The following is a 27971-nucleotide window of genomic DNA, read 5'->3' as shown; positions in this document are numbered from 1 at the left end:
CAATGCTCCATAACAGGAATTCCCAACAAAGATGAACACTCGTGCTGCTGTATAGAGCCAGTTGCACAAATTGTAGTTATATAATGTCCACAATACCAACTGTTTTACAAGCTGCCAAAAGACGTGACAAAGTTCACCTGCCATCAAGTCAAAAGTCATACAATAAACAAACCTAAGGATATAAATGTATTTATTTCCATTTTATATCTTCTAATCTCTACAAATTTCCCTATGCATACAATTCTTAATGTTTTAACCACACATACAAGCACTTGAGTGCACGTACGTAATTAAATGCTTTCATAAAGGAATAAAAATTTTTAGCAATCATAGGTTGACAAAAAATATTGTGCTTGCTGCTACATTAGTTTTTTGTAACCATGCAATTTTTCGATCCGCATCGTTAAACAAATTATTCGCTCAGTTCAGACAAACTTAGTTACCTAAAGGCAGTTGAAGCTATGCACCATCTTTGGAGACCTCTTTTCTCTGATGGTGACATGAACTTTCAATGGGGGTTCTTCATTTTTCTGGACAACTGATAGTAGAACAGCTGCAAGTACTTTGTTAAAAGGTGCGGACAAAATTATGCTTTCTGGCTGTGAAATCTGAGGAATAATACAGCAGCAGAAAGTTAAAATTCTTTATTATCTTAAAATTGTTTGAATTCTTATGCAGTTTACTGCATGTTCGATTAAAAAATGCCCTACTGAAATGCTGAGGTTCTTGTGTAAGCCCCAAAAACATTGTAGCAATGGTGCACAATAGAAAATGCTTCATTAGTTGTAATACTAACTTCTTTTGGTATGGCACCCATATTATACACACAAACAAACTTGACATGCACTTGATTTTAATACCTTACCTGTTGTTCCAGATGCTCTTGAACAGATCAAGAGACTCCCTCAACCGGTTTTGATTGGGATCCTCTCGAAGCACCATATTATAGCTGCTGCAGGCGGTTACGAAGATGATGGCCGTCACGTCATTAAAACATTGGATCCACTTGCGCCTTTCGTCTCTTTGCCCACCCACGTCAAACATGCTGCATGCAAGAAAAAGCACAGCAGATTGCAGGTATTCAGACCTCTCTCTATAGAAATGACTAAAAACCGTTGGGTGCAGCAAGTCTTGATGGTAGCAGTAATTCAGTGCTAAGCCCACATGTAAGGCATTAACCATCTACGAACAACAAAAACTTTTAAAATCGGGAAAAGGCAGGTGGTACAGTATCAAACAAGTCTATACTGCATAGCATTACAGTGTAAATGTATTTGTAAGGAGCTCGCAATGAGTTAAAGAACTAACATTCAATGCTTATACATGGTCAATCAGCCTTGTATGAACAGAATTCTTACAGATATGTGAAGGTTCTCGGCAGTTTCTTGAAGCCAATTAGTGATTTTTTTTGTGTGTGTGTTGAACAAGCAACTTATGCAGAATAGGCTAAAGCCACACTAACAATGTTTGGAGGTTTTTGCAAACAGTATAAGAGACAACTTTTTCCTTAGAGCATAGAGCACATATCATGGACCATTTTATTGAGGGCGCCACCATTTCGCAATCACAGTGCCATCTATCGTCCAGCGCCATGCTGGTATGTGGGATCGCGCTGGAACGTGCAGGGAAACATGCTGTTGACGACAAGTGGCAAGTTTTCATGCTTTCCCAAGAGGTGTCAGCAAGTTCTTTGGATAGGAAAACTTCTTAGCATGTCGTCATTAAGCTTTTAGCTCCTGTATAGCCGCAATATCTAATGGCGACGGGCTCAGAGGCGCTCCCGCAGCTCTACCCACAATCGAAATAGGAGGCAAGTCGAGTCTGAACATTGTCGATACATAATGTATACATGTAACGTGCTATCATTGTATGTCTAGCCTTGAACTCTATTAAAGTATCACTCAGGCAACAACAATCAGAAGTGTCTCCATGTGTCATGCGGTGTGCCGCACCAGTGTACATCCCAATCCAGGTAACTGCAAAGCCCCAAGGAAACTCGTTTTGCTAGCTTTCGTTATCCTAAACTTTTCACGGTACAATTTTCTAAACATTGTTTACATGACACCTGGGCATCAAGCTTTACAAAATCAAGAAACGTAAAATAACTCCATCGAAACGGCTGTTAACATGGATAAAATGAGCTTATAATAATAATAATATTTGGGGTTTTACATGCCAAAACCACTTTCTGATTAAGAGGCACGCCGTAGTGGAGGACTCCGGAAATTTTGACCACCTGGGGTTCTTTAACGTGCACGTAAATCTAAGCACACGGGTGTTTTCGCATTTCGTCCCCATCGAAATGCGGCCGCCGTGGCCGGGATTCGATCCCGCGACCTCGTGCTCAGCAGCCCAGGATAAAATGAGCTTATGATAGAGGCCGCGAATATGCCACAATAAACCAGACGCATGCGATGCATTGAAAGATGATGCGCTCTTAGGTCTTGAATGGTGGCTGTACTTGCAAGGGCACCTCACCTACTCGAGAGAGCTAAAAAACGAGCTACTCTTTGCAACAGCAACTTTATTTTCTGAAGTAATACAGCGCACGATGAGTGGCATCGACAGCTTGCCGGTGAGATTCAGAAGCACGGGATTCGGATTCATAATACGTCCTCAGTCAACTTCCACCAGAACGTTGGTTGCCAAGCATGATAATCTTGTAACATGTTTGAACAGAATAACTTTAATATGTGCGAAGAAATAGTTAACTTCATTCATACACAATAATTGAGACTCAAATACAAACCTTTCTTACATATCACAGTTTGATCATGGGTGCCGAGTTCCAAGTTTGTCGCGCAGCCCTCACTGGGAACAAAACGTTCCGAACATACACGCGATGGCATCAAGCCCTTTCTGTTAATGCTGACAGCAATACAAAGTAGACACTTCTCTGCTATCGCAGCGGCAGTGTCCACGAAGTCACCGCGGCTGAAGATGCACTTCATACTTGCTTCCGAAAGTTATTTTTGCAGCCGAATACAGCAGAGTGGTAGCCCATTGACCTTGAGTCATCTGACAACGCAGAATTCCTTGAGAGAACATGTTAGAATCGCACTGATCTGCAATTAAACCGCTACCATTGCAAGCTGCCGCTGGGAGAAAATGGAATCCGCACATGCCAGTGCAAGGAGGAGAGCAGCACGGCGCGCTGGTTCCGAGGCTACGTTCCTCCTCGCTGATAAAACGGTCTATGTCACATCAAAATTTCACATTATGTATGCTATCAGTCCTAGTTAACTGAACATCACTAGTTTGATAAACACAACCGGATATTGTGGGTGCTTCTGCTAACCTGAACTTCTGGTAAGGCCTCTTCCAATTGGTATTAGTGAACTTGCAATAGAGCGCAGTAGCTGCAGGCCCAAAATTATAGTGCAAGTGACTGACAACAATTGAGGATGAACCTTGACATAGCGTAAGGCTGCTTCCTCTCTAAGGTGTGCTGAATTTTGATAAGACTAAGCTAAATTCAAGAGCGTAAACAAAAGCACGTCTTGAAATACACGATTGTGTGTTAACATGATAGGATAGCAACCTATAAGGCAGCAGCATTAAGCAACCCTACTGCGTACCAATATACTGCTGCTTCACCTATCATACACCAGGCATTTGGGCCCGCATGTCAACTAAATGCAAACGTTTTCGCAGAAAGAAAAGTGCAGCTACAATAGTCGTCACAATATAGGCAAACTCATCCATTTGATGTGCAGATACCTACTACTTGACATACAATAATGCAAAGATATTGGAATAAAACTGCACTACTAGCTCAATGCATACACTGACGCCTACGCTATGTACTGTGCTTGCCATAAGCATTGTGATGCACACTTGCTTTGCTAGAACTGAATTGAATTCTGGGGTTTTATTTGCCAAAACCACGATTTGATTATGAGGCACACTGCGGGGGACTCCAGATTAATTTTGACTACCTGGGGATCTTAAACGTGCCCCCAATGCACAGGGCACAGGGCACGGGCAATCTTGCATTTTGCCCCCATCAAAATACAGCCGCCGCAGCCGGGATTTCACCCCTCGACCTCATGCTTAGCAGCGCAACACCACAGCCACTAAGCCACCGCAGCGGGTTTCTTTGCTAGCCTGTTTCAATCCTATGTATACAGCTTCGTGCCTGTTGCACATTAACATTCATGTTCACAGACTGTGTCAGCAATGATGACTCTCAAACTCAATGTATTAACTGAATACAAGAATTTACTCACTACATTAAGAACACAGTGAAATCTTGAAGCAGTACGTACTACTCATAAATGCCAACCTTCAAGCATGCTATATTCAGGATGGGGATTCTTCACAAAAAGGCTTGCAAACATTATTTCACTTAATTTTTGTTTGCTATAATTAGGAGTGTTCGAATAGTGAAATTTCATCATCAAATCAAATGTGGATAGTTGAGACAAAAAAAAACTTTAAATATGTAATTGAATACCAATTTTTTTTTTTTCATTAATGGACAAAGTGAAATATACAGCGTGTCCCAGCTTTCACGCATCAAGTTAAAAAATAACAAAGCCTGCTTCACATGGATGAAACCAACTGTATGCTATTAGGCAACCTGAAGTGCTCAGTATTTTTGAATTGTTCATAATTATTCACCTAACTGTTTAAATGTTATACTTACAGCAGATATGCCAACACTATGTTTTAGAACAGAGAAGACAACTTCCAATTTCAACTGTTTGCAGCACGAGTACTTTTCGTGGCTCTTTTCTCAGGCCATTTACTTTGGTAAGACCATGAAATTGCTGCTAGCAGCAAGCATCGCACCTGAGCACACACCATTTGTGGGAGCATAAGCAGACTGTCGAGGCCAAGTTCTAAAAAATTGCAGCACAAGCTATCAATTTTCTATGCAAGGCAAGCCTGAACATGGGCATGAATGTAGCAGCCACCTAAAATAAATTCCACATGTCATATTTATGACCAAAATGGTTCATCACACGAGTGCTACAGAACAGCACTGCTGTGGCCCACAAGCAGGAAGCCAGGTAATCTTTTTTAAAGGTTTCATAGGCTTTCTTTTGGACATGTAAAAAAGAGTCACGCAAGAGAGAGTACGCCGGAATTAATTGAAATTGATTTTCTTGAATGTCTTGTAAAACAGTGTTGACATATCTAACAAATATAAACATCAAAAAGTTATTAAATTAGTACAATGATAGAAGCGGCACTGGGTCTTTTGGAGTAGAAAAAAATTGCAGGTCGCAACAGAAATTTGCACTTTTAGAGCAGAAAAATTTGCTGTTTGGAGCAAGGAAGCAATGGTTTGGAAGAGTAACTTAATGCTCTGGTGCAAGGAGGGCACTCTATAAAGGTTAGTACAATCTGCGACATTGCATTTAACATGCATTAAACTAAATGCAGTAACTTTCAACTTGCTTTTCCATTTCTTTATTACTATATAAAATGAAGATAAACGCCGATTCAAACCTAATTCACAGTTAATTCTGCATATCAATTAATAGTTTAATTCTTTCCCCCAAGCCGTCCTTGGCTTTGATATCCGTTTCATCTGTTATAGCGTTTCATCCACTAAAGAAGCTGAATACGTGCAGCCACCCAATTCTTTAATAAAATGATGCGAGTGTCACATCCTTGTGCATTAATAATAATGCGCAAGGAAGACCTCATGCACTTAAAGTTCATGCTTCACAGTGTATATAGTCCTCTAGGCTGTTCCACTCACACAGTCATGTCTGCCCCACTACAAGGCCCTGACATGCTATCTGGTTGGCGCTCATGCAATACTACGGACGAATTGGGTTGCTCTACTATATCGACACTATACATCGCTACAATTAAAATTACCAGCTGAGCAAGTTGGTAGCAGATCAGAAACAACAAAGTAACGCAAATCCAGATGGAACAGAAAGAAGGACACTATAGTACTGTCCTCGCAGGTACAGATGGAATTTTCTGTGTTGCGCATCTTGTGCATCTATATGTGTCTACTTCATTGTCCCGTTTTTGAAATTTTTTAGCAATCTGCTTCTTCAGATTGCTAACAATATACAGTTGGTTTTATCTGCTTAGAAGGCTTCGAATAATAGCATAATAGAATGTGCATGATAGCTCGGAAACCCACTAAAATGCATGTGGAGTCCATTTGATAAAAAAGGGCTCTTTTAGATTTGATACACCTGTTTACGACTGAACATCTGGTCAACTGAGGAGTTAGTAAATTATAAACAACTGCCTTTCATCATCAGGTGCACCGTGACCATGACAATGATGTCATGCCGCATGATATGCGTGTTCATTGAAGGGGACAAATGATACGTTGCCGCACCACATTATTGTGTTAGAGAGATGTCAACATGACAAGAGTAGCCAAAAATTCCTTAGCTTCAATTGAGACAAAAAATTCATAAGCTGCTAAAAGCGAGACATTCTTCTGTAATGATTGAAAATGATTGTGCAGGAGCTGTCTGCTCCACGCTTCGGAACTGCTGCCTCTGCACAACCAACTATGGCTGTCCTGCAGCAGAATCATTCAGAAAGTTGCCAGTTGAATACTTCTTCCTCCCTGTAAACTCCAATAGGTGTTGATATTCTTTAGATTCAAACAGAAACATATATTCAACTAATTTAGGATAGTTAATTGTCAAATACAAATGGAATAGCAGACCAGTATTCAACTCAAAACTCAAGATTTAATCCTTTGAGGGTCGATTTTTTTCGCCATACGCAACCGCCCAGGGTCGATTTTTTTTTTTATTGCAGATTTCAATTCTTCTTAGGGACTTGTTTTGAAAAAAACTTTACCGCAATTTTTCTAGGGTGACCATAAAGTGACAAAAAAATATTTTGCGTTGGTAAATATGTACTCTTCATTCATGAATAACAACAATAAAAAGGAAATAAACTTATAAAAATGAAAAATTTGATGCATTTTTATACACATAGTTCAAGGCCTTGAATGTGCACACACGAGAATATTTCGCAAGACTGAAATTTTCCTGCTCTTACACTAACATCGAATATGTACATCCATAGCGTAATCAAACTGCGTAGGTGCGCGCACTCAAGAAAACTGTGTGGTTGTGTGTCCGTCAAAAAAGCACAATGTGTGACAAACTTCCGTTAATCTTCACCTTATCGCCAACCAGAGGCAATTAGTTTTCGCTTGTCAAAAAAAAAAAAGCAACGGAAACGCATGCACAGCGGCATCCTTCCTATGCGCACCCCTGTGAGCACTAAACGAGCGAGAAAAAGGCAGTAGCCCTTTGAGCGATTAGTAACGAGATAGCCATCAGTTTTGCAAGCACAAGAAGCCGAAACCGCCCGCGGCACAAAACCAGAATCACCGCCGCCCGCGCGCGCACCAATGCGCGAGTGGTAGTATATAGATGCACGAAAGCAAACTAGCTCTAAAACAAACCATGAAACAAAAACTGAGAGAGGGAGGCGCGCAAAAAAAATTCCCTTCATTCCCACATAGTGGCAGCACATGACAGAAAAGAAGAAGTTAAGAAATTCGTGCTTTTTAAAGGTGCAGACGGCGCCGTAAATATACAGCATCGACCATTTTTTGGTCTTGTTCGCGGCGCCGTAGATTTACGTAATTGACCTTCAAAGGGTTAAAATATCCATGCATCCCTAGTTATAATTGTATTCAGAATCTGAAGTCTTTGCTACATCAATACAGTGTGACTAAGCACTTGGGAACGCAACACTTGGGAGCATGCACAGGAAAACCAATATCTAGCAGATGCAGCGAGTGGCACATCAGCTCACAACATAATGCCATACTGGCTGTTAGCAAAACTGACATGCTCTGCCTCCTGCAGCTGTGGCAAGGTCCCTATATAGAACTAATACACAAGGGCTAGTCTCCTCAATTTAATAGGAAATATAAACAAATTCTCTTTTTCGTGTAGCATACACTAGAGAAAATGTCAATGCCAAAGTACACTTGAAAACATATAAAGAATTTACATTCAATGGTAACTCGGTATGCTGTATAAGATTGTTACTGTCAATCCTACAGGTTTCTTTTGAACCGTTCAAATGGCTGCCACTTCGCAAGTCATACCTTCCAGCCATCATCCTTGTCAACACGTATAACTTGGGTGCTGGTGCATCTCAAAAAAATTACTGGCTCTCCCATAATCGAGAAAAGATGTAAGCATGAAATGGCAACTGGCAAATCAGACTGGTTGGAGATGATACTAGCCACAATCCTAAAATGGGTGTAGTGCATGTTTGCAACGGCACACCGCACCATGCCATACTGTGCACTGGTCCGTATGGACACTGCCCAGCTAGGAGGAGAAAACCAGGTGAAGGCGGCACGACAGGCAGCGAAAAACACCAGGGGGACAGAGTGCACTGCCCAATTAGAACAAGAATGATTTTAATTCGAGGATTTTACGTGCCAAAACTATTTGATTATGAGGCACGTCGTAATGGGGGACTCTTGATTAATTCTGACCACCAGGGGCTTTTATGTGCCCCGAATGCACAGGACACAAGCTTTTTTGCATTTCGCCTCCTTCGAAATGCAGCCACTGCTGCTGGCATTTGATGCTGTGACCTCGTGTTTAGCAGCGCAACACCATAACTGCTAAGCCACCATGGCAGGTAGAAGGGCCTAAAGGAGGCGCCATGCAGCTTCGTGCCACCTCTTGTTGCAGCGCAGAACCCAGGCCATGGAACTCGCGGATCGCTGGCATTCAAACAAGCGCTCAGCGCCAAAAGATGACAATGAAGTGTATGGTGCCCTGTATGTGCCTTTTGAACGTCACTATTGGAAATGACAAACAAAAATTCAGCATATAGAAGTTACAGCTTGAGTGATATTGTGAACAAACGTAACGAAAAACTCAGAAGCAATATTTTTTGCAGCTTCTTTGGGCGGTAACTAGTGTATGTAATGCAGTCCAGTACAAAGGATTGAGGACCAGGGACCGCATTTTTTAATGTTTTGACTGGTTGCCCGGGTGATCTCGTTTTGTTCTCGCAACTCGCCTGGATGTTCTCATTCGAGTGCCTGGATAACAACTCTTGCTTTTGGCAAAAAAATCAATTGAAGGTCGCCGACAATGGGAGATAAAGCATTAATTGCTTAAAAGGGTCATACTTAGGCTAGAACCTTCACATTAAATATCTCCACACTATGTCAAGTACAGAAGTTCTTATCAATAGTTACAGTGAAACATAATATAACATAACGACATATAGCAGTCTTACAGCAGTAATAACTACTACGAACTACTACTACGCAAACGCCAACAAGCTGCAATCAAAATTGGCGGCAAACTTACTGGAAGTTGACCTTGTCCACTTGAAATTTTGTCTCAAAAATTCCTGAGGTTAACACTCGGCACCGCAGAATGTCCTAGGAAATAAAATAATCTGGTTAGCAGCTCACCAAACCGACATACATAAACTTACCTGTTCATTTGGAGTATAATCTGGTTGCTTAATTGTAGCCACTCTGTCCAGAAAACTGCAGAAAAATTAAACTTAATGAATGCCAGTAATGGCATTGATTTGCTACAGCTCTGACCTGCCTAACAAGACTAACTTTAATGGAAGTAGGAATTACTGTCAAGCATCAACAGGTTTCTTTGACTTATGAACTGTCAAAATATTTAGTAGCAATAAAAGTTTATAATGAAGCAAAAGAACTTATAGGGACTAAACTACCACACAACCGCAACTATACAACACTATATTTTGAAGCTCTATATTTCTAAATTTTTAAAAGTAAACCACTAGCCCTTATCTCCCATCACCCCCATTTCAGGACAGAGGAGTGGCCCATAAACATGAGTACACATGCGAGAAACCAGTTTAATTTTTAACAGCTGCAGATTTTAAAGAAGATGCAACAGCAAAATCTCATGCTGAAGCATCACAAACTGGCTTCATAAAACCGGTATACAAATTATTATGGGCACCGATGGGCAAGTTAGCTTAAAGGGCCCCTCACCAGGTTTGGACACTGCAAATAGACAAGCACAGTGTGTAAATAATACTGTAGCGATGATTAGTACGAAACTGCTGTGCGGCATGAAAACTGTTGAAATTTCGAACAGATGGCCACGCTCCCTTCTCACGAGAGAGACAAGGTTACATGCACAAATGCCTCTATGCAAGATGCACTGCCTGTAACAATAAGATAGCCTGCGACGTCACCAACACTGGCACATGACCAGTTAATCAGCCAAGAGAATGGGCAATGCTACCACTGGAAGTGTGCGGCACAAGAAAAAAAAAGAATGAGGAAAAATTAGGGAGAGGGGTGGGGTGGGGGCTCATCACGTGAACGTAATGAGGTCCCTCAACTTTGGTATGGAAGGCAGGGAAGGAGCATTCCTTGCGGACACTACTCGAGGCAAAGGGGGAGAATCTCTGTTGACAGTAACACACATCTTCTGGTGGCTTGGTAACAGGACAATTCAACCTCCTCCAATAGTGAACTGATTTTAAATATTATTTCAGTAAAACGCTCCCTAGATGGTGTTTCCAGTCTATAACCAAAATTTGTCATGGGGCACGGCCCTTTAAGCAGTGCCAGGATAGGCTCCACAGCTAGAGATAGCATGAGTGACTATGACAGTGCATGATGATGATGATGAACAAAAATTTACCCGGCAAACCCTTATTTTTGTACATGTGAAACCCCTTTGGATCGCTTCATTTCAACTTTACAACTACAGTTAAACCTCAATATAATGAAATTCACTACACAACGAAATATTTAATTTTTCAGAATCGATAGATACCTCACGTTATATATCTACCATAGACGATAGATATCTATGTAATTAGAACCTCAATATAACGAAGTGTATTTGTATGCGATTTCACTATGACAAAATTTTACTTCCACAGCAAAGGAATGCCCAGCCAATAAATGGAAGCTTCCGCAGACGCAGATCGTCAAATGATTGAATTACAAGCAGCTGCTTGCAAATGCAGCTCTCAAATCACCAGCGGTGCGACAAGAGCGAACCCTGAAGTGAAGCCACATCATGTTCCACATAAAGTCAAGTGCGATAAGATCCTATCGGGCCCCATGCACTTTGTGCTTTAGGAGCGAGTGAAAGTGTGCAAGAGTGAGAAAGAAAGGTGGTGGCTAAACACACGAGTGCCGCCTCCCGGCGCGAGCAAAGGGAAAGAGGGGGAGGGGAGCAAGCTCGTGGTAACGTGATCAAGCGCGCGCTAAGGGTAGGACAGAAAAGTGGGGAGAGGTGAAGTTGGCTGTGGCTGCCCACTGCGCGCATACGCAGCCGCACACCTTGCTTTAAGCCTGTTTCACATGCAAACGAAAATTCTCGCGATTCGCTCCGCCGCAACGCAGAAACCTGTTTCGAGCAACGGCAGCAGCACTAGCAGCTGGAGCTGCGAGGTTCCGGCAAGTTGGAATTTCATCGCGATGGCAGCGCTGCTTCCGAACCAATGACGGCCCGCCTTGCCATGTGACCAGTGGAGGATGGTGTGCGAAAACCTGTGCATAGGACGATGTTTATTTACTTGCTACATGTGGTACGGGCAGCATGCCAAGATAGCTTTTCAACGAATTGCTAATCAGTGAGGTTTCGAAACGGCCACAGCTGTGGAATGTGAAAGACAAGTTCTGCAATTGGGGAGTCCCTTTGGGAAGACAGGGACGCCTTGCTAAAACACTGACACCGGTAAGGAAAGACACCAGTTGTATTGAACTGCAAGATTGTTAGTGTTGTTTTTTTTTTAATGCTACAGACTTTTGAAAGGCATGATGATGCTTGTGTTAAAGGTAATTTTTCTCGCCTCTCTAGCGAAATGCTGAAGCTTGTCGGAAACAATCTTTGTCGCCGCGCAGACTTCGTGCGCTTGCCGTGATTCGCACAGAAGTGCTCTTCGTCGCACTCCTACACGCACGCGTTTGTATGTATTTATTGTCCCGGTTTACGCACACATCACACGTTTCTTGAATTTTTCTTTATTGCGTGCGGTTATTCTACGCAGTCGAGTTGGACAAGTATTGTTTTACTTACGCAGCGGTGAGAAAAAGAAAGTTGGCATTCCTTTAGTTAAGCGGAAGCTTTAGCTCGGGTGCTCCTATCTAAATACATGCAAAAGATGCGTGCAAGAATCATCATGTGGCGCACATAAATCCATCTCCGCCGACACACTAGCGTCCATTATGGCACAGTACAGAGCCGCTCGCGGGTTTGTGCGCCGCATATGCGAATTTTTTTTTTACAAAAACAACACAAAAGATAAAAAGTAAGCATGCTTTAAATACTCAAAACGCAGGATATGTATCGATAAAATAAAAATTTAAAAAGCAGGGACAAAACAATTCTTGTGTTGGTAGTTGCAAACTACTGAAACTGGCTGAAAGTCCAGTATTTTTTACCAGCAACATTGGTATTCGCAGCAGCAGAAAACGCGCAGTGGCAATGCATGTGAAACAACACCTCACAAAAAGCTTCGCAGCGCTGCACCGCTTTTCGCTCCATATGCTCAATCGCTTGCATGTGAAACAGGCTTTAGAGGTAATCTGCCGCGTGTGCAAAGAGTGGGCGTGCTGACATGGAGTGGCATCATGTAATGTCTTCCGGCGTGTTTAGTATTGAAGGTTGTGTAATCTCAAATTTTGGAGACACGGCAGACGGAGTAGTCGCTCCCCGCTGCTGGCGCTTTCCATGATATCATCGTCCCAGTGCAGGTGACGCTAGCAGCTGTGGGGCAGAGTGCACACGATAGTGTGGCTGGCTTCGCTTAATTCGTACCGCCTATGTGAAGATATCGTCAACATGGCATGAAACCATATCATTTGTTGCTAACTCATCATAATGAATTGTTTTCTCATTCAAATTTGCTTTTTTCAATTGCCCTATAATTCGGAAAATTCTGTGGCCCCTTACAACGTGAGAAAAAACTAAGTGCTCTTCCCCTCTGTGAAGAAGGGTGACCAGCGAAGCTGTGTATGTGGGTGCCTTAAATAATGGCGAACTGCATCTCCGCGGCGGGTAGGCCCGGTATTGCACTATCTTCGGGATAGGCCCACGTATGGGAAGTGCTTAACACTTGCTTCACTTAAGCCGTGGGTCGACCTGGCATTGCACCATCTTCAGCGACCGCCCACGTATGTGGAGGGGAATGCTTAATGCCTGCTTTACCTCCACCGCGGGTCAGCCCGACATTCACTACCTTCGGGATCGGCCCACGTATGGATAGTGCTTAACGCCTGCTTCACCTCCACCACGGGTTGGCCCGGTATTGCACTTATCTTCAGAATCGACCCACATATGAAAAAGTTTTCGTCTACGCACGCGATCCGCCAGATCCTAGCCGTAGACAGCCTTCCCAATAAAATCGATCTGCGACTGTACTTATTTGCACAAAAGGTCAAATTTCAATGCAACAAAATTTAGACATAACGAAGAAAATTGCTGATTTTACCTACTTCGTTATAGCGAGGTTTAACTGCACTTTCTCTGACTTTGTTATTGGTATGTGTAGCAGCTAACCCCCTTGGTTCAGTTTTGATGAGCAAGGAAGGAGGCTTACATTTTAGCAAATATGAGGAACAGTTTAAGAATGCACATTACAAGGGAAATAAATTAATGAGCAACAATTCTGGAAAATTATCGGGCTGCTTTATTAAAAAAGGAACTTCTGTTATTCCACATTTCCCTACACATACTAAATTCCCCAGTAGGGACACTCCTGCAGCCTTCTGAAAACAGTGCCACATGCCACCTCAATAGCCTCTGGTACACCTCAGTGTATGATCTGTCACAAATACAGTCAACTATAGAAAGTTGGATCACTGTCTAAGGAAGGCATGGTACAACTTCCAATCATCCTTCTGGTCAGCAAGCCGTACAAACATGCACAGTGCTCATCTAAAGAAAATAACCTTTCTCTAGGTCAGTTATCTTGCAATGCATAATGGAGCCTACGCTGCCTTGACCCACCAAATAATATTTGTACTCTCATGTTCAACAAACTCAAAACCAAGCCGTCTGCATATAAGGTTAAAATCCAGGCATATGGATGTGGTAGAGCTATTGTGGGACCTCCCTTAAAACCAGAATGCCCAAGTCTTACTAGCGACATCAGACCACCAAAGTGTTTTCATCTGTTTCCTTATGTTGCCCAGAAAGTTGTATATAAATGCTTCATTCTAAAGCAGCAGAAGCTTGATGTGGGCGAGTTGGTTTTGCATACTTGATGAAAAGTTGGAAGTTAATTAGAAGTAGCGCCTTGTCCATCGTACGTGTTGTTCTTTTAGTCCGCGTTTTCGTAGTGCTTTTTTCATCAATTATGCTTCATTCTAAACAGCCAAACTAATGTACTACATCCTACGTTGTGCTCCCAACCATGAAAATGACGTGAATGCCTCCAAGCCAGTGTGCTTCGAAGATGTACAATAGTGTTTGACCACAGTATGGGTCATTCCATGCCAAGCTAACCAGCATTGAACAAGACCCTCTCAGATTTCAATTATAAATGTGGCTTACAATGCATTGGAAATTATAATTTTGGGAATGCATTGCCTAATGCTTTGGGCAATGCATTCCCAAAACATTGTTGAAGAGAAAAATTTAAGCACCATTAGAATTTCACAATAAAATGCAAGACATGGTATACAAGAAAAAAAAATTTCAAAAAATCATGTGTACAAGTGTGTAAACTTGACATGGGTAATTCAGAGAAATTGCACTTTGATATGTGTCCCCTATTACATGCCACCCCTTTATTTTCACAGTATTTATTATTGGAGAAAAAAATACCATTTGTGACTGCCTACAGTCAGGGCTCCTTACCAGGTTTGGGCATCACAGACAAGCACGGTGCCTAGATCATGCACTGACAATCATGTCTTCAAGGTATTACACCAACCACCTATGCCACAATAAACCGCTGAAAATTCAGGTAGTGTCCACCTGCTCTTTACAGGAAGCCCTGCTTTCTGGCAGAGAGCAAATGCCACACCAAAGGCATGTCTGCATTGCGCCGAATGCCTGCAACATCAGCATCATGACACGTGGTTTTGAAAAACCACTGCATGCTACAGTAGCTATTTGTCTGGTACGTTATTGCATATAACTTAACGTTAGAAATAATAAAACCAACACACCAAATGTCTATGTGTGTTTTTTTCCCTCTGTGCCAAAGTAAAAAGCTCCATACTTCTGCTGTCATCTGCGAATTGTTCCCACGCTCCTATCAACTGCCAGTAACTGCCAGTTGATCTTGTGTATAACAAAGCCTCATCTACCATGCCCTTCTCTGTTTGCACATTTCTACAGTTATTTTGCTAAGTGTAGTCTTCTGTCAGGTATGGTTTTGTGCATGTGCATGCATGTGTGTGTACATGTTGTTTGTTGTAGAATGCTTCTTATACAGTGCTTCACAACTTTCAGTGTATAAAGAAAATTTCCAATAAGGTATGGTAAGTGGCCCCTTAAACGTTGACTAAAAATGATTTCCTATGCCACAAACACAATATGTAAAAAAAAGATTATCCAAAATTTGAGAAAATTGTAATTTTGCCATACGTTCAGGTGTAAATTGCACTGCCATGGTCCACAAAAAAAAATGGCTATGACAGTTCATTTACTAGCATGACATGTTACTATAAATGTTTTTAAAGTTGGGTCATTGCACCATCCCATGTCGTTGACCAGAATACGTCTTTCCTGCAATGCATGACTTACTAGCACAAGGTTGGTGGGGTGACTGCCATTTTTGCCTTTTTCCTACAAAAGAGTTGCACGAGTGCTGGAGAGTGCCTGCAGCACTTATACAGCTGGTGCGTATGGTTTGGAATTGCCCATCCGCAATAGCCAACTTCACCATTCCATACATAGTTGGCCAGTTAAACCAAGCCAAGGCAGCCAAGCTAAGCCAAACCTAGCAACCATGTCAAATTGTCTGAAGTGGCACCATCAATGATCAATACTCTTGGCTCATAGGCACTGCATAGTGGTGCAGTTGCGTATTTCAGATCCATGTCGCTTTACCTGCAGCAATTTCACAGTAAGCTTTTTCTTTTTTTTTTCTCCCGAAATCATCCTCCAAATATAATTGAGTAAACACTTCTGACAAACTTAATCATTTCAGAAGACATGAGGAGCATAAAACATGTTTTTAATGACAGTCTTCTTGTCCTGTGAACTATGCCCCAGAGGCATGATACATAATTCGTCAGTCTTTGCACTCAATTTTAGTGTTCACAATGGTGCATACACTTTTCAATAATCAAAGCATAATGTTGTCTAACCACTGAAAAATTAAATACTGAGGTTTTACATAACACCACAATCTGATAATGGGGAAAGCTGTAATGGGGAACTTCGGAATAATTTTCACCACCTGGAGTTCTTTATTGTGCACCTAATGCATGGTACACGAGCATGTTTACATTCCGAACCATCAGAACGCAGCCGAAACAACTAGCATAGAAACCATGACCTCAGGCTCAGACGCGCAAGGCCATGGCCACTGAGCTCCTTGCAGCAGATTTTTTTTAATTCATTCCATGAACCATTCTTTTCGACCTTTGTCATTGGCTGAGATGTGGCTCAACACCATGCTATCATTATCTCTGAAGTCAGCCACACAGTGCAACACAACAGAAGAATGGAAAATCACATGGAATGTCACAAAATACAGGTCCAGAAGGCAGTTAATTTTTACACATAAATGACAGTTCCTTTGGGTTTAGTAGTGAATTAGATTGAAACAAGAAATACTCCATTCAACGGGAGGAAATACCCAACTTGTTATAATGGTTAGCCAAAATTCTTCGCTAGGTAAAAAATTGATGTTTCTGGCTGTTTAATAATGCAAGCCAAGCCAAACTTAAACTCGAAAAACTTAAACTTAAACTCGAAACAATAGTAATGGGCGATTTTAATATAGATGCTTGCCAAGACAACCTAGAATATACGCGTTTTCAGGAAACTTTTGAATCATACGGGTGTTCAAATGTCATCAACGTGCCTACTCGCATCACACCTACAAGCCAGACAACACTTGACCTCTGTGTGACGAGTTTTTCTCCTGAATATGTAAGAGCAGGAGTCCTGATGTGCGATTTTAGTGATCACTTGCCTATATACTGTCTTCTACCTCATAGACAGCCATCCAATATATGCCCTGAAAGCTTAAAAAGAATTTATTCAGAACAAAGTGTTCAGAAATTTGTTGAACTAGTCTCTGGTTATCGGTGGGACGAAGTGACCGCGGAAACTGATGTAAACAAGGCTTACAATGTTTTCATATCTACCTTCGCGTTCTTATACAACAGATGTTTTCCACTTAAGAAGTTTAAAAAACACAACAAAGCTAGAAAGCCTTGGATAACTCGTGACCTCTATAACAGGATAAAATGCCGTAACAAGCTCTTCCAAATTTTTTTGAGTAGCAGAAGTGAAGATGACTTTCGGTCTTTCAAGTCTGAGCGTAACAAATTAAATTCTGATATTAAACGCTCTAAACAAGAATATTACGCGAACAAGTTTTTTGCTATCATGGGAAATACAAATCTCATGTGGAAAGCGATCAATGAAGTAATTAACAAAGGCGCTATCGCAAGAAAAGTTGCATTTCAGCATAGTGAATTGTCAGATATTGAGGTTGCAAATACTTTTAATTCTCATTTTATTGATGCTGGTGCGCTCTCACAAAATGATACACCGGTCTCTTGCACGGAATATATATTACATCGATGTTCTTCTACGGTGTTCTTGGCGCCTACTGAGCAGCCCGAGATACAGACCATAATCTTATCGTTGAAAGACAGTTGTGCATCAGGTGAAGATGATATAAAAGTGAAGCCGTTGAAAGCCGTCAGTGAAATTGTAAGCACGCCTCTTGCACATATCTGTAACTTAATTCTTTCTAACGGTGTGTTTCCAGATAAGATGAAGCTAGCCAGAGTGACTGTCATTCATAAAAGTGGCCCAGTTAACGACATGAATAACTACAGGCCAATATCCGTTCTTTCTGTCTTCGCGAAAATTGCTGAACATGTAATTAATAGAAGACTTTGTGAGTTTCTAAACACGTATAAAATAATATCTCAGGAGCAATATGGTTTCTGTAAGGCTAAATCTTCAGAAACCGCTTTACTTGAAATAAAGGAACAAATCCTTGACAACATAGAAAACCGAATGTTAACTCTAGGTATCTTTCTAGATTTTAGGAGGGCCTTCGATTGCGTGCAACATGATGTCCTTTTGAAAAAGCTACCTCTTTATGGAATTCGTGGTGTCGCATTATCCTTAATAAACAGCTATCTCACCTCTAGAACACAGTACACAACAATAAATGGAGTTAGTTCCGAAATTCAGTACATTAAGTACGGCGTGCCGCAAGGATCCGTCTTGGGGCCTGTATTATTTTTACTCTATATTAATGATATTGTCAATATTCAAGGCTGTTCCAATATTATATTATACGCAGATGATACTGACGTGTTTTCTCAGGAAGGGAAATAGGAAATCTTTTTGAGCAAGCTAACATCTGGTTACAGCAACTAAGCTTGTGGCTAAATGCGAATAAACTCCAATTAAACATAACTAAAACTAAGTATCTAGTGTTTAAATCAAAAGGAACAATAATCCACCCTCACCTAACACTCCAATTTCAGAAGGTCAACCTCGAACAGGCACCAACAGCCAGATTTTTAGGAATTACATTCCATGAAAACATGTCCTGGTCACCGCACGTATATGTTCTTAGAAAAAATATTGCTCGTGCTGTCGGTGTGCTAAATAGGTTGCGATATTTGCTACCGATAAATGTGAAGCGTAATGTTTACAACGCGCTTATACATTCTCGATTAACTTATTGTTTTCTAGTTTGGTCAACCACTACACAAACTAACCTAAAATCAATTCAAACACTCCAAAACCGCGCACTGCGCGCGATAGGTAACTTAGAACGTACTGATACCACTAAACCATACTATAACAAATATAAAATATTAACAGTATCAAAACTTCACACTTACAAATTATTCCTCGAAATTTCACGGCAATTCTGGGAAGACAAATGTTCCTTCCAAAGTAAATACTATGGCAAAACGACAAGCTATAACCTCAGAAAAACTCTGATAGGAAAACCACGTTGCAGAACACAATACGGAGAACAAAAACTAGCAGTTCAACTTCCTAACCTTCTAAACGACTACCCCTTGGTACTGGACCTGCTAAATTCTGGAATTTCAAAGCAAAACTTTAAGAAAACGGTAAAAGACTTGTTACTATCCGAAGACTAATAGAAATGTCAACTTCAGGTATAGAAAATTTTGTACATGTTTCTTGTTGTTGTTTTTAGACAACTGTGTAAACTTTAACCTTCCAGCTACAGGTATGAAAAATTTCGTACATGCTTCTTTTTTTTCCTGTTGTTGTGCTTCAATTTTTTAGAAAACTGTATAAATTTTAACATTTTTTCTTTCTTCTTACGCGAATTGTGTACTCAAGTGTTGAAAATGTGTACTATAATTTCATGTGTGACCTCCTGAAAGCCTGCCACTGCCATGTTGCTGCCAATGTACGGGTGGCACGGCCTAGTCAGGCAAATGTTTGCCTTTAGCCGTGTCCCCTAAGAAAATCTGTTCATTGTCTTAAATAAATCAATAAAGAAAGAAAGAAAATACAAATGATCTTCACTTAGAAGCTGAGCATGCTGTCCATGAGTGCAAAGCTGCGGTAGCAACTTGATTTCTGTCGCAATTAACATTATGCTACACAGGAGCACGTTCCTGCTCTTAGATTCCTTGTTCTTTCCAGCTAGTCACTTTTCACATATGGGCATTTTGCATCGCCGTGCATTGAAACGGCCCTCAGCCACTTTTTGTTGAAGTCAAGAAATGCATCTGAAGTTAAAAAAAAGAGTATTTCAGAAATACTTTGTCACACAAGGTATTTCAATGCGTAGAGAAGTGAAGTTATTGACAATCAAACGTTGCGTACAATCCCGTTCGCGATGCTCCCGCTCCTCCAATGCCTTGCACCGCAAAGGCTATGGCAGAATAGGACGTATCCACAACGCTCCGCCTGCTGAATATTAATGGAGTGCACACTTTAAATTTGATTTTGAATGTTCATGCAGATGCCGCTACTTCCAATTTTGGCACCTATGGCGTACCAAATGCGGTTGTCCTCAACAAGCCGCAGTGCACTTAGCCAGCAGTCTCGTCGCAGCACGCCGTGGCGGCCATGGTATCTACACTATATAGCAGACCAAGGCTGCATTCAACTGTAGTGCATATGCACATTTGCTTTGTGCACGACTGGGCTTGAGTGCGCACTCGCGCTCATATGCTCCAGTCTGGCCCTGCTACATGGTGCGGACTGACTTTGTCCTGCATCAACTTGACCAACGGATAGTAGCCACATCCAATTTGCGCATTTTGAAGTGCTATCAATAGCTTGAAACAAAGCGAAGCCTGCCAAGGCATCTAGCCAGGAGTGGACAAGTGAGTACACGTTGGCAAGCATACGTGTGGCCTGACTGCAAGTTTCACATTGTTAGAGGCTAGGTGAGTGTTCAAAACTAGTTGAAATTAGCAAGACCCAACAGCTGCAACACCGATATGCAAGGTGGGCACAGTTAAATTCTTACAGAGGCAGCTGCGGCTGAGCATGAGCAGACGATAGTCGGCTTCTTCCAGAAGTATGTAATTATCGAAATTAGAAGGCAGATTTTAGCTTACTTTAACCTGTTTATTAAGCTGTGTCAAAAGATATACACGGTAACAGTAGGAAGAAATGCACTGATCAAACACCGTTCTTGATTGATGTCAGCCATTGGCCAATACCAGCCGCATATGGGAATCTGCTATAATAAAAATAAAGCGTCTAGAAAAGAGTGAGGAGCATGCTTTTGGTGAAAAGAGAGAGTGAGAAAAAGGTGACTTCGTGCTCTGCTTGCGAGCTCCGCGTACCGCACACAACTGCAAAATTTGGCTGAGATGTTCACAGCAACATATGCTATCCATGGACTGTGTTTTTTCACCAAGCCTGAGGGGTAATTCAGGACCGCAGCAAAGGTATACTTAATAAAATTTACAACCCACTGAATCTATGCCCAAAAATGAATAACAAGAACTGAAGCTACCCTTTCACTTATTATTTACTTTAGCAAAGGAGCTCATTTCTGGTATGCGAGCAGTGGGTATGACATCGTGCCAATCTGGAAAACGTGGACAAAACGAGTCCTCCTACAGCTGGTGCATTTGCTATGTCCTTATCTTATGCAAAGTATTTTGCCTTTCCTGCCGTAAATGCTTGCAGCATTCTTCCCCTATCTTTCTACTGCCTATGCAGAGGCAGCCAGTGCTTCGTATACTGCAAGCAAACTACTGTTGCCCAGATGCAAGCTGTATAGTATTTAGTTAACTCCAGCTGCACCTTTCACAACAAACATGAAGCTGAAATATATTCATATAAAGTGATCAAGAAAGCACAAACTAACAAACGAAATCGTATTCGGAAGGCAACCAGCTCAGATGTGATGGCTGTACAACTGAGATCCATATCTAAAGAGTTTCTAGTCTTTTGTAAACAAATGGCACAATGACTCATCTGATAATGTAGCATTCTTTTGTAGCACTTTCTAGGCATTCTGCGCTGTGATTGTTGTTGTTGCCAATGCAAATGGCAACAACAACAATCAGTCAGACGTGAAGAAGCAGCTCATCGAAGAAAACTCAAAATGAGGCCTTGGCTACAGCAAGCGAGTTATTCAAGCAGTAATGTCCGTCAATGATATGCCTTACTTCTGAGCAATCTGGATAGGCATAATGCATTCATTGTTTGCACCGAAGTGCCTTGACAAGTATAAAAATCAAAACATTTTGTGTACTGCTTGTTAATCCAATATTTTTTGCGGGGAAACCAGCTTTCGTTTACATTACAAATAATGGCAGTGAAATTACTATTCAGCATACCTTTAAATAAAAAGCTATTAGCTATGCTATGCTAGTACGCCAGTCCTTGTTAAATCACTGAAGCTAAGCAACTTTGTGCTTGGGAGAGAAAGCACTTCGTAATGCAGTGTGCTGATGGCTCCCCTTTTACTAAAGAATAGGTGTCTGTCTTGACTGGTGTCTGGAGCAGGAGGTGTCCACTTCCCTCAACCTTGAATCATGCACAATGAGATTTGACTAAAATAGACTGTGTGTAATTACTTGGTTTATTGATATGAAGTGCACTGCGAATACCCTGACTTCCTATTGCATTTTTTTTAAGAAATACAGAACTTCGTAACTAAGTATTTACAACACCAAAGCTACTGAAACAAAACTCGCAAAATAATTTGTTGTAGGTTCCACACCAGCAAAGATTCTCGAAAGGCTGTTGCAACAATAAGAATTTCATATGCTTACAACAGCAGCAAATTTTGATTCAAGGGTGTATAGTCGCCAAGCAAGTAGCAATAAGAAGCACAGCATATACGTTAATACAGAAGTACCCTTTACATAACAAATTTGCCACCATTCATATATTCATATACTGCAGACATGCTCAAAGAGCCAACTAACTACACATCTGAATCTGATAGCCCTTTTTGAATTGAATAATGGAATTCGTCTCAGAAAATTATTTTTCCCCATGTTACTGGAGCCTCATTTTGTAATTGCTTTCCTTTTCCATTCTGCCCTTCACTGCTTGCTTGTATGACACCACACTTACCAATTTGGCCACTCAGTGAAAAGATGGAAATACTGTATTTGCACGATTCTAATGCGCACCTTTCTTTAATAAAATGTTCAAATTTGCATGCTCGTTACAATCGTAACTAATTCTATGCAAAATCAAAACTAAACCAATTCTTAATTTAAAAAAAAAAAACAATGCAAGGCAGCTATTGGAGACGAGGACTTACGGAGTCGCCATCTGTCGGAAGAGCCTCCCTTGCATAGTATGACGGATAACGCGGCGTGCTCCTTCATAAGTTTGGCTAACAGTGCTCAATAAAAACACCACGCGGCAGCCCTCCTGGACATTTCTGTAAGTACTCTAAAAACGAAGGAAGTTTTTACTGTCAAAATAACAATCTCGGGCAAACTGAAAGCACAGAGTCATTTACAGACGCCATCTCTTTACTGAATGCGTACAGTGAACGCCACTGCGCACGGTCGCCGCGATGGAGTCGGCCAAACCGGCTTCTTGCATGAAACGTTGGCAAACGCTGAGAGCAAACTATGTGACATATGTTTTTACAGTGGGCTGTCTGTATAACTGAATGGATCATAACAGAATAAAGCCTCCATGCAGCGATCACACAGGTTCGCAGCGACAGACTGCACATCTGCATGCATGCTAGCACACGTTTTGCTTTCGCTGTGAACGTGTTTTCGCACCGTGCCATTAGCTTTAGGCCGCAGAATATGAGCATTTGACATTACACAAGCAACCATTGCTGCGTCGACGCTATCAGAGCTGTTCAAAAATAATTTCGTTTTAGTCTTCGACGCCAAGGCGACTGTAATAAGCTGTCGCAACTATTTGAACTTTCTTTTTTCTTCCAAATTCTTAGATGTTTCGATATTATTTCTAAAGTTGCGTCACACTGTATGTTTACCGGTCTTCTCAGCATGCGATTTCCCGCTGCTTCTTTTTTGTAATCCAGTACATTAATTCATAACACAAACATGACCATGTGCCATGCCTTATTTTTAATGTGCTTCTTACTGCTCCCTTTCAATTCCAGTGAACTTACCAGAATCTAGCATAAACAAGTTCATAGACCAAATAAAATGTCATGATATTAGCCAGGCAGCGGGCGTGGGCAAGCGTCACAGTGTGCGTTTTCTGCTACTCACCGAACATCACAGTCTGGACGCCATAGCAGAAATGTTCCTCGTGTCTATGCTTACTGCATACCCGAGTTGTAGCCGATGGCTGCATGCCGGTTCTAAGTTTCGCGAGCCAAGCTTCACGCAGCTCCTTGTCCTGCCTCTACGCTTGAATAAAGCTGACACCAGGCTCCGTTACATACGTCCGGCACTGCGGTACCAAGCAGTAGCCTACCATGCTGCATGCCTCCAAAAGCAGCCATTACTTATATTAGTGCTTTCAAATGTTGTCAAGGCGGGAAAACCTCACCACTTAATCACAACCGCAGCGCAGGTGGGACTTTAAACTTCCCTTTTCAGTTCGCTTCGGCGCTTCCAAAGCAGCCGACGCAGCCGCTGTGTCCACGTGATCCCTCATGCCAGGTCACGCCGACAGTGGCGCCAGCTTTTCCAGTGGTGGAGCTCACCCCCAATAGCCAGACTGCCATCGAACAAACATTGTTTTTTTTATGACTTGGTTGGCAGTCACCATTTTCTAGTTTGGTGTATATGTGGCATTTCTAATGCATTAGATGGAACTAAACATTACTTTCTGTGGTCAGCAGACAGCAAAAAGTAGGTGTCGTCAAACTCCGATAGCAACTAGCCACTAAGATTCAGCTGTGTGCGTCTATGTGCCCTTATATAAAGCTGTTTCAATTACTTGATGTGCGTAGTAGAATTGGCACCAAGTTAATTTTTTTGGATATTTAGGCAATGTAACTGCGCGCTACAATCGGGGGTGCAGTAGAATCGTGCAAATAAGGTAAATAGAATGGAGGAAATGAATCCTTGAAAAATATGGCTCCTGGTTAATTGTTATTAAAAAGTGTTGCAGTCAATAGACAAGCATGTAAAACAAAAAAAAGAAAAGTATACGTTAACAAAATCTAGACTTGGCACAATCGCTACACCACAAATATGCAAGTACCTGCAATATGTGTTGTATTTTTTAAAAAACTGTACATCTTGGCAAGTTCATAAACCTTGCACATGAGTTCTGTTGTAGCAGATGAACAATCGTGAGGCACCAAACTTTAGGAAAACTTAGACCAACTAGAATGTGATTTTTCTTTTCTTTTGCAGAAATAACACTTCAGGCACAGCAAAAGGCAAGAAAAAAGTTACTAAAATCATGTATTTTGTCTGTACATTGTAAAAATGACTGAAAACCTGCAAGTTTTAACTGTCCACACTGAAAATGCCTCAAAGATTTCAGTCCATCGAGGATATATCGAACTTCAAGGGGATTGCTAGATAGTTTAATGTATTCATAATGCTAAATATAAAATATGCCTATTTAAAACCTATCTGAAAACTTTGCATGTCTTGCATCTCCCCGGGATCATGAAATACTCTAATTTGCCAATTTGTCTATGCAAGGCGGTGTCAAACGCACTAAAGCCTACTTTTTTTTTTCTTTTTTCAGACGAATGTTGCAAGTCACTCGTGCTGTGGAATGTTATTTGATTAACTGATGGTAACACTAATCCTAAAAGCTTGCATCGAGCGGTTCCAAGACCGTGGTGTATCTCACACGTGCACGTTTTTATTCAGGATAAGGTAGAAATAAATGCAGCATGAAAGCAAACCAGCACCTATACACCATGCCACTATCACATGTGTACCGTGAATCGCGTGTGAATGTGCCTGGCCACGTCTTTTACAACGGCGTTAAATGGCCGATCGTCATACGCCGAGTTCATTCCCACTGACGTGTCCCGGCTATATATCTGGGATTGACAGTACATACGAAAAAAAATTTATATCTGAAGTTTAATGAAACTCAGCAGTGTTCAATGTGCCAGCCTAACTTAAAATTTATTCTAAGTGAATATGCTGAGAAGAAAGCAAGCAAGAAATCTGTTCTTGCTTGGGGAAGAAGAAGAAGATGGGTGAGGCAGGCAGCTTATCTATATCACCACCTCCCTGTCTCCGCCCTTGTCTCGCTTGGCTGCCAGACATAAGCAAGATTATTGCCATTCGTCCTTTATGGAAAGAATTGGACAGGCCAGGTATAAAAAAATCTTCCCTCTTAACTGCTGGTTCATTGCACAAAAATAGCATTTCACAGAGAATGCAGTTTATTATCTTCCTTTGTGTTTGATTACATGCCTGTTTAGGCAAGAAAAATTCAGAAGCAGATGTTCGTAGCACCACTAGAAAAAAGTGCAGAATGTGAGAACATAATAATGGCCCCCTGCAAGTTGCTAAAACAACATGGTGCACACCTTGTTTTGGCATTCCCGTACAACATGGTGCCACCATACAATATCTGCAAATTCGACATTCTGTCTTACATCACTGTTGATGAGTACTTGTTTATTCTGGACAAAAACAGGTGAGTTAAGCGTAAAAAAGTGGTACTAAAAAATGCCAAAATAAACAAGCACTCAAATAAGGTTTAAAGTAAACAAACATATAATTGAAGTTTCAGGGCCAGTATATGTCAGTCCCCTTGTTCACAAGCTGTGGCACCACCTCTAATCCTTTCGGCATCGCAGACATACCAGTACATTTTAGTGTTTCTACCCCACCACGTTCCTTTTCTCAGACAGGAATGTAAGGAGCACACCAAGGGTGCTATAACATAAAGCTATTCCAAACTGTTTTTATTCAAATTCTGCAGTCAGCCCTAAACGATTGGACAAAAATTTTTTAGAACACCCCTACTTCACCTGCATGTCACCATGACGCCATGAAAACTGCAAAAACTCCCGATGTGATATGTGTGTACACACTGAATGTGCATGATCAGATCAAACAAAAGAAAAAGAATTCCAATTCTACACCTTTCTTGGCATTTCCCTCTTCTATAGGTCACAAGTTTTCGGGCTGCGCCCACTTCGCTTGTCTGTCAAGCAACATCCCAAAACTGTAAACTCAGATCAGAGTGACGTGTACGCATTAAAGCCGCGTTAATATGACAAACAAAAATGAGTTTTTTCGGAAAAGCCAGAGTCTGTCCCGTTCTGAAAGGGACAGATGTCTACCTACTGATCACTTGGACTCTGGCTACGGTGAGTTGCATGGCAGCATGAATTTATTTGCTTATAATAAACATTATTGAATTGCAGTATAACTTTCTCGAGCCCTTTTGGCATGTTTATGACATTGCACTGCCAACAGTTCTGTGCTGAAGATCGTTTTTAGCAGAATCTTTACCCTCTGCCACATGTTGACGCTATTTTCGGCTAGCCACTACAAGCTAAGCCAGGGGAAGCAGGCAAATTACAGACGCCCACACCACCTTCCTTTTCTGGTTATGTACTTTCACTGCGCTAGCTCGGCCCCACCGAAACCTTTCAAGGTAGGCAATGTGATTTGTTTTGAAAGCAAACATAAGTGACCACCTATAAACGAAGATAGCATTTGATTGGTCAGTTCAAACAACGCTGCAAGTCAACGCCCAATGCTTCCTGTAAGCGGTTACATAAATATGACATCAGAAGACTGTAATAAAAACAGATTGGAATAGTTTCACCATATACAGTAAAAGCTCATTAATTCGAATTCCGCGGGGATGCTATGAAAATTCGAATTATACAAAATTTGAACTAATGAAAGTCAGAGAAAAAATTGCTCTGTTAAGGTGTGTATGTAGTCTGATGTGGCGTGATCCCGCGTGAACAATGTCTATACTTCGAAGCACTGGCGCAGCCAACGTAACCGGACGCGTTCCGACGTGCCCGACGTCGAGATGGCTCTTGCTCCATCCACACGTTCGTCGTGCTGACTGGGGCGGAGAAAGAAAAAAATGACACAGACTCGCGCGAAAAGCGAAGCATCGATTGCGATAGAAAATTAGTAGATAGCTATACAAAGTAAGGATAATAGTTTTATCGGCTGTATAAACTTGTAAGCATTTGCTTACTAAATAAATTAACAAGCACTGTGTCACGCGCGCACAGGTAAGCATGAACGCATCTCGCTCGATGACCGCGGAAACTCGCTGAAAAACACTGGAGTGAGGACACGCAGCAGTAGCAGCGAGCGAATTGACGTTCGTACAGCTCTTGCTTCAACGCGAACGAAACGAAGAAAGCACATAGCATATGAAGCCACCGGCACTACGCGTACTGTGCAAACATCGCAGATCGCTTTGAAGATGAGGCCCACGCCCACGTGGGCGCGCACTTTG

At 41.5% G+C, this 27971-nt stretch overlaps 1 protein-coding gene across 7 annotated transcripts in view; it reads right to left on the bottom strand.

Moving 5' to 3' along the window:
• The window catches only part of Galphas (G protein alpha s subunit), a 238054-nt gene that overhangs the window by 179189 nt on the left and 30894 nt on the right, over positions 1–27971 (bottom strand). For all 7 annotated transcript variants that reach the window (XR_012823267.1, XM_075671665.1, XM_075671682.1 and 4 more), the window contains exons 6-8: positions 9424–9478; positions 9294–9367; positions 866–1045 (exon numbers count right to left, since the gene is read on the bottom strand). Coding sequence is in view for 6 of the 7 variants with exons in the window: in XM_075671665.1 (XP_075527780.1) it covers positions 866–1045; positions 9294–9367; positions 9424–9478 (309 nt within the window). In the remaining variant the exon portion in view is untranslated. The remainder of the gene's footprint in view (positions 1–865; positions 1046–9293; positions 9368–9423; positions 9479–27971) is intronic.

This window comes from Dermacentor variabilis, chromosome 1, assembly GCF_050947875.1.
Source record: "Dermacentor variabilis isolate Ectoservices chromosome 1, ASM5094787v1, whole genome shotgun sequence".
Classification (NCBI taxonomy): Eukaryota; Metazoa; Arthropoda; class Arachnida; order Ixodida; family Ixodidae; genus Dermacentor; species Dermacentor variabilis.
Note: the sequence above shows the minus strand (reverse complement) of the source record. Positions and strands in the feature narration are given on the sequence as shown.